Source organism: Gymnodraco acuticeps, unplaced genomic scaffold, assembly GCF_902827175.1.
Source record: "Gymnodraco acuticeps unplaced genomic scaffold, fGymAcu1.1, whole genome shotgun sequence".
NCBI classification, from domain to species: domain Eukaryota; kingdom Metazoa; phylum Chordata; class Actinopteri; order Perciformes; family Bathydraconidae; genus Gymnodraco; species Gymnodraco acuticeps.
The window spans coordinates 2,577,443-2,592,984 of NW_022990440.1; the positions used below are offsets into that span (position 1 = coordinate 2,577,443).

The window sequence follows — 15,542 nt, forward strand, 5'->3', positions numbered from 1 at the left end:
GTCTTGTGTGTCCATTTATGTGCCTTCATCCATTTGTGTACTGTCTGTGACTTAATACAACAGGGATTGGCACTGCAACACAAACACAGTTTTGCCTCCTGATTTCTTGGCTCTGTCATGGTTCCCAGCTCTACCCACAATGCCTGTGTTTTACTCACCTGTTCCCGAGACCCTGCAGATGGGTCTGGCCTACATGGGAGGCTCTGTGTTTACTAACAACAGAACAGCAGACAGCGATTTCTCCAGGGAGCAGGAGGACGCTTCGGGTGGGTTACTGCTTCTATCTGTTACCAAATAGTGTACTACTGTGCAATATACTATATCCTTTTAGAATACATTACATCACATTATAGTGATGCAATATGTGGAAAATATGGAAATATGTGTTAGTGAAATAAAATCTAATATCATGTCTCTGTGAGGGATAGACAAAACATTGTGAACACTACTCACAAAGAAATAGCTTTAGTTGGCTTAGCACTAGAAAGAGTAAAAACCTGTTTTTCACCAATACTGATGTTTTGACCGCTTGTTTCAAATCTAGTCCAAGATTACATACATAAGATTTTGTATTCACTTTTTAAATGATGGCCCTCCAGTTTTTAATGTGCTGTATGTTTTGGACTTTTTGGTTTCTTATGTCATTTAAAAAAGTCACAAACCCTTTACTGGCCTGATCTACAGCTGACACAGGCTGCCTACTGGCATTAAACCCCTGGTCACGCTTTTCACTTTAAACATAGTTTTGTCCTTCTGTACACCTATATTGGCTAACCCCTGGAATCTAAACTGTGGAAGATACTATGCAATGGTGCAATTAATATAAAACAAATTGTGGTTGTAATGAAATATATTGCTTATGTTGATCCTGTTGTTATTCTTCACGCAGTGGTCAACGAGCTGGTCTCTCACCTCCCCCTGCAGATGCTGCTGTACTTCAATCTGTTTTATTTCCCCTGTTGGTGGTTTTCTTCTGTGTTCATGTTGGAAGTAAAGGCAAGTTGGGTGGTTGGGAAGCAATACTAATTATAACACTAATTGTTGATAAAACATTTAAAGGGGAGTCATTCAATCAACTCAATCTGTAACAATGAGATTATTCACAATTTATCCTTAGATACATTTTTTCCTTGTAGATTTCCTCCATCCTCTGACTAAAACTGAAACCAGGAATTGAAAAGAAGTTGTAAGAAGAAACTGTTGTTGAGTTTGAATGGAAGTCAATGGTAAACATTTACTAATTACAATTAATAGATTATCTACAATAAAAGTTTTCACAAGTAGTAATGAAGTATTGGAAGGAAAATCATTTAAGATATATAATTAAAATTGCTTCCTGTCAATTATTGATATGTTTACTTTGTATTCTAACTAGAAGAAAAGCCATTGTGGATAACTTCAATAGCTATTATTGCTACTGATTAAATAATGAAAGGGCTCTCCATAAACTCGCTCATTGTACAGATTTGATGTCATGTTGCATCACTAGTGCCATATGGAGAAACATTGTAAACTCAAGCGTTTTTCTGATTACTGAGAGCGATTCCTGCTTCACCGAAAGACATGTATCCATGCCAAAGCATACAAGCAAACAAAAACAATAACAAATACTGGGGATGCTTTTAAAAGTAACAGAAGTTTTAAATTGAAACCATTTATTATGTCCGGCATGTAAAATTGGAAAACTTTGAAGGTGAAAGCAACTACACATACTGTATAAGTGTTTTATGGGATTGTTTGCCAGCCGAATAGTGCTTTGTTTTAAGTCCTTGAACTGCAAGTCAAAAAGGTGTTTTCACATCTTCCTGACATTGCAGCTCTGCTTTATTTCCAGTTCTATTATCTTCCCGGGTACTACCAGGCTCTTCTCATAACCGGGGTGATCCTCCTCACAGTCGTTGAAGTGGTCCGACTTTATCTGGGCTACATTGGCAACCTTAAAGAAAAGGTAATTCAAAGCAACTTCCTCTCTGTATCACAACGCACAGCTCTTTTATCATAGACCTGTCTCCTGAATAACACATTCGGAGGAAGTGGCTTCTTAAGTATTCTCCCCGCGTGTGTAAACAATCAGCTCTCAGCTACCACTGTCTATTACGTGTGTGTGTGTGTGTGTGTGTGTGTGTGTGTGTGTGTGTGTGTGTGTGTGTGTGTGTGTGTGTGTGTGTGTGTGTGGCCTAGCATTACTATACTTGTGGAGACCTAAATCTGTTTACACAGTCACGTGTGGGGACTCGCCTCCCTTATGGGGACAAATTGTAGGGTGAAGACTTGGTTAGGTTTAGGATTAGGGTTAGGGTAAGGGTTAGGGTTAGGCATGTGTTGGTTATGGTTAAGTTTAGGATAAGTCTCCAGGAAATACATGTAAGTCAATGTAATGTCCCCTGAAGTGATGTATACATGGTATGTGTGTGTGTGTGTGTGTGTGGTCTCATGTGGTTGCAACTGATGCATCTAATGCCTGACTGCTCTATCTCTGCATCGCCTCCATCCACCAACACATATCCTATCTCTCCTCCTCCCTCCCTCCCTGTCATCAGGTGCCAGAGCTGGCAGCCTTCTGGATTCTGTCTTTTATGTTCCAGCTGCCAGTGCTGCTGTTCTTCCTCACCGATGAAGGAATTATCATCCTGCCTCTGGAGAGAGCTGTCCACTCCCTCTACCTCCTCTTCCTCCTCGCCCAGATCCTGACCTCCTTTCTGGCGCTCCGTACCATGACCCGAAAGCTCACTCTGCTCTTCTATCTGCGACAGATTGGAAAGGTGGAGAGCTTCAACCATGAGAGGATGAGCCCCATCGGGCCGTCCTACCGCCGCAGTGTGTTGCCCATCTCACCCACACGTGATATGTACCACTAAAGTAAAACTAGCATTTCAATAAATCTTAAAAAACGTTTTAAGATGTTTTGAATTTGGGATGTAGATCATTCTAATTTACAGTGTTGTTTACTAACTGCTACTAAAATTACTGAATGCACTTCTACCTCTCTCCAACTGTCAAAGAATGAGTGTGTTATTTGCCATTGTGAACAGTACCCTTGAGTGATTTGTTGAAAAAACACCCATTTACAGTGTGATTTTATCTACATTATATTTTGTAAGTTTGTATGAAATAAAAAGCACATGGTGTAGTCCTACCAACAATATTCACATAACAAACGTGTCTTCTTATTTTTTCTTCTCTCATCTTTCTAAGCCACTGAGAATTGAATTTTTTAAGTTTAGCATGAAAAATGTTTTGGTCTGTCTTTTGTGTAAACAGTTTTGTTTCAGCCGATAGTATACTTCGGAAGCAATAATCTGACAAACCAAGGAAGAGTGGACCAGAAAAGATCCAGGTATTTGCCCCCCTATGTGTTGAATCCAGAATAAAGTTGGAATTAAACCAATATCAAAAAACGCACACCCCTTACAGCTATCCAAATATTTTGTAAATACATTGTTGCAATCTCTACGATTTGTGAAAGCATGGCATTCTGGTCTGCTGTTTGCTCAGATGTGTATAAGTGCTATGTCTTTCCGTCTGAAATCTGATTCCGGTTTAAAATGCAGCTCTAGAAAAAGCTTGTGCAATTTTAATTAAAAACAGTCCTCACATTTTCTGTTGAAGTTTTAAAAGGATACAAAATAAATGTTTTCCCCACTTTCAATGTCAAAACCATGTCAGTGTCATGGAGTGATATACCAAATATGGTAACACTTTATATTAAGGTACACAAATTAACCATCAACTAGTTGTTAATTAACATGCATATTAGCAGGATATTGGGTCTTTATTAGTCATTATAAAACACTTATTAATGCGTTATTCTACATGACCATATTCTATAAGTAATAGTTGAGAGTTTTTCCTCAATAACCCTCTAATTAGTGCTTATTTATTGCAAGTAAGGAAGTTGTTGTACATGAGTTTTGGGCTTAATATGCGCTGCTCAATATGGGCCTAATACGGCAGTAGTACCACAAGAATAGTACTTCTCCGATAATAACACTTAACAATGATCTATTCTTTGTAACAAGACATGAAACTATAAGTGTTAATTGTGTCTAAATCATTCAAAATTAGGTATTTATATCTAAGAATATGTTTTGGGGTATTGACAGTTCAGCTACCAATAGCAAGGTGATATTGACCTGTATGTTAAATATTTGCACATTTCTATTTTTGTAAAATGTGTACTGAAGGTTAGACAGGAAACCGGGTACAGGAAGTAGAAGAAAGTGAACTGAATAGCATGGCAGTAGACATCCATGAGTAGACTGCAACTCATTTTCCCTATGCAACCTGAAGAGTAAAAGGGTCAAGTCTGTCAGAAAGCAATGACTGTAAGTGTAAGTGTGAGCCTTACACTTACACTGTAAGGATTAGTAACATGTATTGTGTGTATGTGATGACATGTGGAGACAAGGGTGTAACTTTGGTTTGAGAAGTGGGGGGGACACAAAACAGGGGGTCCTCCACATTCCGCAATGAAACATTTTCTCAATTTAATTCCATTTCCTGCCTTTCTACAAATATATTGGGGACTATAGTGTTAACAAATCCAATAAAAATGTGTAGTGTATATAATGAGTGTGCACACTTATCTAGTATCCTATCCATGTGAACCTGTTTTATTTGTGATGACCTCACATCCTCTAGGGGGGTCATGCACCCCGGGAAGATTTGTTTCTTTACATTGAAGTTGAATGCATCAATCTGGTGCACAAATTAAGAGATGTATGGATACAGTTCTAAACACTCATATGAAACAGAACTGTATATATTTCAATAATCAAAAATCCATTAGAATATGCTCACAACCAATAACACATCATGGATAAACTCCTCTAAAAAATAATAAACACATTTAAAAAGTGGGGGGGACACAAATGGGATTTTGAAAAGTGAGGGGGACATGTCCCCCCTGTCCCCAGTGGAAATTACGCCCATGTGTGGAGATGTTAAACACAATGAGAAAATGCGTTAGCATTCGCGCTAGCATTTTCATTAGCATTCGCGCTAGCGTTAAATGAAAGCTCGATAATCAGCTCACAGCATAATTGCATATAGGTGTAAGCAGAGGTAAAGTGCTATTTTATAAGTGGGGGGGGGGGTCCATTCTCATTGGATAACGGAGAATTGTACACCCGGAAGTAAGTATTCCCCTTACTGTCGATTGATTTTACAGTGATATCTGCACTACTCATCGACTAAAAAACACCAGATTATCCTTGTTAATTACACAACATTGATTGGTTTAAATTGTGTGCAATGCTTTTGTATTTTTCCCCTTCGATTCGGAGAAACAAATGTTTTTTCGGAGTAAAGGATGGCAGAAGACACTACACTACCCAGAATCCCCAGCTATCGTTTGGACTACACCATGTGCTCTGTTTGACAAACCCAGTGATAGTCCTCAAGCTCTGTGATTGGAGAGTGTGCTCCGAGGGTTACGCCGAGCCTCGAACAGCACTTGAAATGGGATGGAACCACGGCAGACTGTCCAAAACTGGATTTGAACGGGTCCATACTTAATTCTCCGTTATCCAATGAGAATGGACGCTCACATTGCCTTTAAGGGCAGCCGACACAAACGAATGCCGTGCTTCCATGAGCGTCATTACCAGTAGAAATACATTGCTTTTAAAATCGTGCTGTGCAACACGAAAAAAAGGGGGAAATCGTGTTGGTGAACACGAAATGCCATGAGACTGGGTTGAGTATGACCACCAGGAGACTATTGATGTGTGTAGTGAGTTTGGTAGTAATAAGCTGTATAATAGTGATTGAATATTATTGTAAGGCACAGCAAGGCAAGTTTATTTATATAGCACCTTTCAACACAAGGCAATTCAAGGTGCTTTACAAAAATGAAAGACATTCAGACAAAGGCATTTAAAAACAGTAAAAGATAATAAAAGAAACATTAAAAGAAAAAATACATGAATAAAAGGTACATGAATAAAAAGTTACAGTGCAGTTTAAGATATGAATAGTTCACACAGAAGTTCCACTTTACCGATGAACACAACGGCTCAGTTTCAATTAAAAGCAGCGACAAAAAGATAAGTCTTCAGCCTGGATTTAAAAGTAGTCAGAGTTGCAGCGGACCTGCAGGTTTCTGGGAGTTTGTTCCAGATATTTGGAGCATAATAACTGAATGCTGCTTTACCATGTTTAGTTCTGACTCTGGGGACAGAAAGCTGACCAGTCCCTGAAGACCTGAGAGATCTGGATGGTTCATAATTTAGCAGGAGGTCAGAAATGTATTTTGGGCCTAAACCATTCAGTGCTTTATAAACCAGCAGCAGTATTTTGAAATATATTCTTTGACACACAGGAAGCCAGTGTAAAGACTTCAGAACTGGAGTGATGTGATCCACTTTCTTAGTGTTAGTGAGGACTCGAGCAGCAGCGTTCTGAATCAGCTGCAGCTTCCTAATAGATTTTTTAGTGAGACCTGTAAAGACACCATTGCAGTAGTCCAGTCTACTGAAGATAAAAGCATGGACAAGTTTTTCCAAATCCTGCTGTGACATTAGTCTTTTAATCCGTGTGGCGTGATGTGGTGCAGTGGATAGAGCCTTGGTGTTGGGACCATGGCCTTGGTGTTGGGACCAGGGGGTCACAGGTTCAAACCCCACTGCAGTCAGCATGTCGTTGTGTCCCTGGGCAAGACACTTCACCCCAAATTGCTCCTGTGGGGATTGCCCACAGTATTGAGTATGTAAGTCGCTTTGGATAAAAGCGTCTAACATGTAATAATAATCCTAGATATATTCTTTAGGTAGGCTGATTTAGTAATTGTTTTAATGTGACTGTTGAAACTCAGGTCAGAGTCCATGACTACACCTAGATTTATGGCTTTATCTGTTGTTTTGAACATTGCAGACTGAAGCTCAGCGCTAACTTTTATACGTTCTGCCTTGGCTCCAAAAACCATTACCTCAGTTTTATCTTTGTTTAATTGGAGAAAGTTCTGACACATCCAGTCATTGTATTTTCTTTTTTCGGAGTTGCACTTTGCAGACGGTCCCTGAGCACTCGTTTCTTCTCCGGCTGCGATTAGAGACCAATGTAATATGTCCAGCTCGGAGGACGGCGCGTATTGGCTTTTTTTAATCAAAATGTGATTGTAGTTCGTTGTCAACCTTACCACGGTACTTAGGAGACGTCATTTGTGTCTGAATAACGTTTTGTTCATGAGTTATTGATCCGTGAAATCAGAATCTTGCAATATCGTTCCAACTTTACAGAACTAAGCCAGAAGACCGTCTCATTTCGTAAACTGCTCGGTTTGCTGTTCCTTCACTTTATTTGTATACTTATATGCATTTATTTTGGACGAAAACTTAGCGTGAGGAAAGGCAAGTGTGGCTTGAGTGTGTGAGATATGGGTTAATTGCGTGACTCTCACGCTCAATGCGTGAGTGTTGGCAGCCCTGCGTTAGCATAGGCCTACACGGTAGAGTTAGCATACATGCTAGCGTTAGCCATACTAGCCTGTATACATGCTTATTGCACAGCTAGCATTAGCTATTTTTTACCTTGTTTACACTAAGCGGTCCTAATGTGTTAATCTGTGTATGTTACACTTGCATGTATGAGATCATTAAGTACCTTGTAACTTATTTTTTATAGTTTCACTCTGTTTGAATGTCAGTGGACTGCAAATAAGTCAATAAAGGAGCATGGCTGCTCATTCCCTGGCTCTCAAAAGAGTTTGGCTGGCTGTTTAATCTATGTTCACACTGAGACAGTACAACACAGAGAGAGAACAGTACACCTAGTGTGTAAGTACAACCAGGTCACACAATATGATCACAAATACATCAACGCTGTTAAAAATCTGTTTTTATTAAAAAGTACAGGCTGCTTATGTATTCTCAGCCTTGGAGAAACTTGACATGTTTTGGTATGTGTCTGAACCTCTCTTTAGTGGTTCATTAATAAAACATATATTTCAACGTGTGCCTACTTTGTTCATGTACTGTTGAGGTTAATTTCAGTAGTTGTTTTCTATAATGTATTTACAAAGTGTGAAGAGGAGGGAACTTTAGAATAGGGAACCTGTTTCAGGTCAATTAGAGTCAAACTACTAGCTTGTCGGTTATGAACAAGACTTCATCTTAAAATAGGGAACATGTTCTTAGATAGAAATACCTAATTTTAAGTTATTTAGACTTAATTAACACTTATAGTTTCATGTCTTGTTACATAAGAATAGATCATATTTGTGAAGTGTTATTATTGGAGGATTACTATTCTTGTGGTAGTAGGCTATACTGCCTTATTAGGCCCATATTGAGCGGCGCATATTAAGACCAAAACTCATGTAACAACTTCCTTACTTGCAATAAATAAGCACTAATTTGAGGCTTATTGAGGAAAAACTCTCAACTAATGGCTTATTACTTGTAGAATATGGTCATGTAGAATAACGCAGCGTCCACACGGCGGCGTGCGTTGAAGCTTGCTGGCGGGCGTGTCTGAAGCTCGACCAACAACCAATCACATGAATCTCCTGCCCCGGACACACAAGCACGCGGTTGATTGGCTAGAGCTTGTACTGGCATATGATTTGATTGGCTGACGCTTCCGTCGAAGCTTCAAAAGTTAAACATTGCTCAACTTTGGAAGCGAGCAACGCGAGCAAAGCGAAGCGACGCTCCCACAATGCAGTTCGGCAAAGCGTGACGTCACCCCAGTGAATGGGCAGAAGCGTTGAAGCTTCAATGCACACCGCCGTGTGGATGGGCCGTAAGGCATTAATAAGTGTTTTATAATGACTACTAAAGAGCCAATATACTGCTAATATGCATGTTAATTAACAACTAGTTGATGGTTAATTTGTGTACCTTAATATAAAGTGTTACCAAAAATATACCAATATATATCATCAAACAACAAAATGGCAGGAGCTGCTCCTATCGAACAGTGGTTTCATTTGTCTCTCTTCTTTAATGATGATGGAGACTGGAGTGTTGGTAAACACTGTTTTTTTTTACCTAGGTAAATACAAATAACTTTCTACCTACAGTATTAGACAAGATTAGTTTTTCCCCAAGGTATGATGCAACATGTTCTTTACAACATGAGCTTTTCCATTTTGTCATCCCCACATTTTCTTAACATTACAGTTTCATAACTGGGGTGCTACAATTACATAATAGTCACAAGGCTTATAAAATGAATGTTTTAACCTGACTGCAGCAGAATTGTGTTAAATATTTACGTCCACACAGTGGCAGTCAGCGACCTAAAAAAGGGATGGGGAGCATCTGACAGTGCTGCAAAGTCCAATGAGAAGAGATTATCATGCTACACGTGTCCTGATCAGGAACCCTCTGGCAGTAGAATAAAGTTTATGCCTGTCCACACTATAGAATATGATTGAAGTATTATTTGAAAATCTATAACTCCGAGCAGTGTCAACATGGAATTCATGTTTTGTTCTCTACACCTCTTTTCCTTTGTTTGAACATGTAGCCACTACAGATGTCACACTTATTTTCACAAGAAGCTTACAGCCAGTATCTGGTGCTCTATTATTAATTTGCTGGTGAGAAATGATTTAGTGTGTTGTACTAAGTAGTCAACAAGCTGGTCATGTGAGAGTCACTCTTTGCATGCTTATTCTGCTCTACTTTATATTCAGGAAACAACAAGCTGCAGTGGCTGCTGCACTGTCCATGGAGAACAGAAAATGGAAAAAAAAAGCTCTCACAGTGGAGAAGGTAATGTATGCTTACTACTTTATGTGTAACTGGGTGCTGAAATGATAACCATGAGGTCCTACATTTCTGCAAAAGGTACAATTGTGATATATGTATCCATTGATTGTCCTAAGAAGACCTTCACACACTTGTACCCCTGTTTCAAGGCTTTTGATTACATGATAAAAATGACCCTAAAAATTATCAACATGGATTTCACTTGTGTGACCTTTTAAAATTTAAATAGATTGCCACCAGTGCTGCTGATGAGGCAGCTTGGATTGGTGCTTCTAGTATCTGTACAGGCATCTCAAAAGTACTCAAATGTTTTCCTCACTTTTAATCAGAGGTGGGAGTAAGTCCTACATGTGCAAGTCATGAGCAAGTCTCAAGTCTTGACCTACAAGTATCAAGCAAGTCCCAAGTCACTGTGGTGAGAGTCAAGCAAGTCAAGTCAAGTCATTGCTCAGGTCAAGCAAGTCAAGTCATTGCTCAGGTCAAGCAAGTCAAGTCATTGCTCAGGTCAAGCAAGTCAAGTCAAGTCATACAACATTCTGATGAATAAGCCCAGTTTCCGCATTTAAATCAGTTAAAAGACAGTGGTTATGAAAATGGATTCAACCCACACTATGATCTTCATTACATACACCGTTAATCATTTGAAATCTAATTTAGACCGATGACAATCATATTAGATTCATATTAACCCTAGAACTGCAGACAATATAGCTAGGACTCAATCAAAAAGTCTGTTCAAAAGGCAGAATTCCAGGTAAGAAAATCATATATGGCATTTGCTATTACACATATTTAATTTAAATGTCTGTTAACACTAGAACCGCCAACAGCGTCAGCACCTACATAGCAGTGGCGAACCGTCAGGGCCTTCAAGGTATTCAGAGAATACCCTGGAACACTCAGATAAAACAAACAAAAAATCGATTTAATTATATAAATAAAATGTAATAAAATATATATAAAATGAATAAATGAGAATCGTATCTGTGTTGTTGATCTGTAATATTACAGTGTTACGTTGATTTGTTTGTCCTTCTCGGACCATGCACTACGCATTTCAGTGGTTTTGTGTTAGAAAAAAAAGCAACCAATCAGATCTTGTTCTGGGTCTCTGGGTAGAATATCCTTTAACCAAGGTATTCTACATCCTTGATAGAATGCCCTGGCCGTTGCACTGAATGAGAGCGTACGTTTGGACTGACAGTTTGATCAACCAATCATATATTGATTTGTAGCCAATGGGCGTATTCTTTCAGAGTTTCCCTCGGTTCCAGGGTGTCACATATGCATACAATAGAGGCTTCTCAATACTCAAATTTCCCCTCCTCGACTCCTCGGTCCTCCGGTAGTGACCCGGAAATGAATTTCAGCGCGCCATTTTGAAGGACGTCTCATTTCTCTAAATGCACACCGAGGACCGAGCATCGAGCGTCGAGGAGGCTCTCTGGAGGAGCTATAACCGAGGATACACTGATGGTTCCTCCACGGCTCCTCCGCTCGCATCTCCTGTGGGCGGGTCTAAGTCTCGAGGAGGGGAACCGAGGAGGGGAGTCGAGGAGGGGAAATTTGAGTATTGAGAAGCCTCTAATGCAGGGGTGCCCAACCTTTTTTGAACCGAGAGCTACTTTTAAAGTTGCCAGTCTGCCGAGATCTACCAGTCCAAATAGAGAGGCGTAGCCATTACTGACAGCCTACTACCAGGTAAATAGTAGCCTACACTTCTACTTGTATACAACTGACCTTTGTACGATGAATACTTCATAAAATACTGCAGATCCTTTATTTTACCTCTTTCTAATCTACACACATACAAGTATTTAACTGAAGTCACACAACAGTGTTGTTGATACAGAGTTGGAGTTTATTTACACGTCACATACGTCACACATAGTGGGTAATGTTTAAGAAACATTGAACAGTGCTGCCACATATGACACAGGAAAAAAAGAAAAGACTCTGAACCCTTTCTTTGCCATTATATAAAATAGTGTTGCTACAAAAGTATAAATTAGGCTTACTAATAAGACAACTCAGATCTGAAGCTACACAGGAATCTGCTGCCAAAGTGCAATAAAAAAGACACAATTAATAGAATCAAACAATTGTTTTGTTGCATTTTAGTAGAGTATAAAAAGAAATGCCTTTAAAATAGGATGCAAGCAACACTAGTTTCTTAACCTGAATTGATAATAGACTATAATCAATTTAAGTTTGCATTATTATACAATTTTGTACAATAATTATAATGAATACGTTCAAACAAACTAAAACTTACAGCTGATTAATAACGGTATCTAACTTGAGTTTTTATTATATCAAAAACTTGTTGAAATGCTTCTGTTATTTTTACTGTCCCCAAAAAGCGCGTCGGCAGCCAGGAATACTTCTTTCACAACTTCGCCGTCTTTGAAAGACTTCATGTGTTTCGCAAGAACGTGACTGACACGATAAGATGCTATGGGAGCAGCCTTGCTCTTGTTGTTGGGCCTGGTGAAAATGGACTGCTGTGCATTTAGCTGTCCTTTCAGGTCCCTCCCCTTTTGGGAGCGTAGGGCAGAATTAGGAGGGAATTCCGTCTCGTAGCGTTTGTGCACTGTTTTGAAATGCCGCTCCTAAATGACCCTTCTTCGATAAAGCCACGCTCGCATTGCAGATGAGACAGATGGACTTTGAATTGGAATAGATACAAAAATAATCATCCTCCCACTCGGAGTGAAAATTATATATATATATATTTTTTTTCTTTTGCCATAATTGTGTGTGTGCGGACTGTCACTCCTGTTGACATGGACAATGTCAGCGAAATAGTGCCCAGGGGTCACGCCGGCCAATCACAAAGCTTTGGTGCGTTCAAGTGCATTATTCTGGCACGGGAAGATTATGTTATAAGACATTAACGATAAAACAGAATATTGTTGTTCTATTTTTAGACACATCTCGCGATCGACTGGGAATCTCCCCGTGATCGACCGGGAATCTCCCCGCGATCGACCGGTCGATCGCGATCGACTGGTTGGGCACCCCTGCTCTAATGCATACAGAGTTAAGGCTGTTACGGCCCATCCACACAGCGGCGTGCGTTGAAGCTTCCAACGCTTCTGCCCATTCACTTTGAATGGGGTGACGTCACTTTTAGCCGAACTGCATTTTGGGAAGCGACGTGGAGCGTTGCTGGCGTAGCTGGCGTCAAAAGTTGAGCAATGTTCAACTTTTGACGCCTCGACGGAGGCGTCAGCCAATGAAATCCCGTTTATTCAAATCTGCCAGTACAATCGCTAGCCAATCAAACCGCGTGTATGCTGGGAGAGACTACGCAGGTCATTTCCTCATATTCAAAAAAATTGAGGGAAAATTCATTGTAGCGGTAGTGAATCACCCGGTGCTGTATGATCAGTCTCTGTTCATCTACCGGGATACAAACCGGAGGAGCGAGGCATGGAGGGAGGTGGCAGAGACAGTGGGTGAAACTGGTAGGTTTTCGCCTGTTTGGGGATTTTATATCCAGTTTACTTCGTTTTAACATTGCTATTGCTTTGTATGTCGGGGGCGGGAGATTCATGTGATTGGTTCTTGGTCGTGTTGCTCGCAAAAAATCCCCAAGCTTCAGATACGCCCACCTCCAAGCGTCAACGCACGCTGCTGTGTGGACGCTCCGTTATGACAGTGTTGCGACATGCTTTACGGCATGCGAGGGACTGCTTGACTTCAGAGTAAGCCCGCGAGTGTGGTTGTTGCTGCCTACTGTAATGTCTTGACTTACTGTACAATAAACCTGAGTCGTGAAAGATACTCGACCCTCGATCATTCTACATGGTGTCAGAAGTGACCGGTGAGTCACAGGAATTAAACAAGACAAAGTAGAGGAATATAGACGGCGGAATGGCCAAGTTTAATCCCCCAGCGAACTTTTCGTTTGATAAGCCGACTGAATGGCCAGAATGGAGGCAACGCTTTGAGCGGTACAGACTCGCTACTAAACTCGACAAAGATGACGGGAGAGTGCAGGTGAGCTGCCTGATTTATGCCATGGGCAACGAGGCAGAAAACATATTCAAGTCTTTCACTTTTGCCGAAGAAGACGGCGATGACTTTGCCGTTGTGGTGGGAAAGTTCAACGAGTACTTTTTCCCGAGGAGGAACGTTATCCACGAGAGGGCATGTTTCCACCAGCGGGTTCAGCGGCCAGGGGAGAAGGCAGAGGGTTTCATCCGAGCCCTGTATGATCTATCTGAACACTGTGAGTTTGGCGTAAGCCGAGATGAGAATATCCGCAACCGAATACGAGACAGAGAGCTCTCGCGCAGGCTGCAGCTGACGGCGGGCCTAACACTAGCACTGACGATACGGACTGTCAGGCAGTCAGAGGAGGTCGCAGCAAGTGAGTCTGCAGGAAGACACAGTGGGATCAGTACAGGAGGTGAGATTCAAAGAAAAAAATAACAAATGGAAACCTCAACAACATCAAGGCAAGTCAAAAGACAGAAAATGGGGGGGAAGTGAAAGGAAATGTGGTAAATGTGGGAAATCACAGCATAGCAAGGAAGAAGGGTGTCCTGCAGCTAAAGCTACATGTCACAAGTGCAATAAAATAGGACATTGGGCCAGAGTGTGCCGAAACAGCAATAGATCAGTGAATGAGGTCACAGGGACTGTACAGGCTGAGCAGACCCATTATTTCTTAGGCTCAGTGTGCAGTGCAGATGAGAAAGAGCAGTGGACAGTACAGCTCCAGGTGGATTCTACTCCAATGGAATTTAAAATTGACACAGGAGCTGATGTCAGCGTCTTATGTGAGGATGCATTTCACACACTCACTCCACCAAAAACACTGAAACCAGCTGACATCCCATTAGACAGCCCAGGAGGTGAATTGTTGTGTCTGGGACGCTTTAATGCTACAGTTAGTTACAAGGGAAAGAACTACCTATTTGAAGCATATGTAGTCCGTGGCCAGAGTGTCAATAACCTACTCAGCCGGGATTTGTCAGTGGAGATGAACCTGGTGAGGCGTGTTGATGAAGTGAAATTCACTACCAGTGAACACCTTCAAGCCTATGGTGAGCACGGCACACTAAAAACTGAACCTGTTAAAATCCAATTAAAGGATGGGGCTCAACCATATGCAGTGCATACAGAACGCTGTGTGCCCTTCCCAATGTTAAAGATGGTAAAAGAGGAACTGCAGAGGATGGAGAAGAATGGTGTCATCGAGAAGGTAACACAGCCAACTGAATGGTGTGCTCCTATGGTGCCCGTTCTAAAGGAAACCACAGGCAAAGCCAGGATCTGTGTGTACCTGAAAAGACTAAATGAGTCAGTAAAAAGAGAGCGCTACATCTTACCTACCTCTGATGAAATAACTGCAAAGCTAAGTGGTGCAACTGTGTTTTCCTCTCTCGACGCTGCAAGTGGGTTCTGGCAAATCCCACTGCACCCAGTCAGCTGTAAATTAACAACCTTTATAACACCGTTTAGCAGGTACTGTTTCAAAAGGTTACCTTTCGGGATTTCCAGTGCGCCTGAAATCTTCCAGCGGAAAATGCTAGAGACTCTACAGGGGCTGGAAGGCGTTGAAGTCTTCATGGACGATATCCTGGTCTATGGGACATCGACAGAACAGCACAACGCCAGACTCGAGAAGGTACTACAGCGTGTTGAGTCAGCAGGCTTAAAACGTAATAAAGATTAGGGCTGAACGATATACCTGTCATGGCGATAACCGCGGTATGCGCATGCGCGGTATTCACACCGCAGGAACGTGCGGTTTTATTCATTTAAAAAAAAAAAATGCTAACGCACTTTAGCACAGAATTCAAAATAAAGATA

At 41.0% G+C, this 15,542-nt stretch overlaps 1 protein-coding gene across 1 annotated transcript; it reads left to right on the forward strand.

Moving 5' to 3' along the window:
* Window positions 1-139: 139 nt before the first annotated feature.
* Window positions 140-2,858, forward strand: zgc:112294 (transmembrane protein 17A). The gene is made up of 4 exons (XM_034225235.1): window positions 140-266; window positions 890-996; window positions 1,835-1,948; window positions 2,541-2,858. The coding sequence occupies exons 1-4, from the start codon at window positions 140-142 to the stop codon at window positions 2,856-2,858; spliced, it is 666 nt and encodes a 221-aa protein (XP_034081126.1).
* The last annotated feature ends 12,684 nt before the right edge of the window (window positions 2,859-15,542 follow it).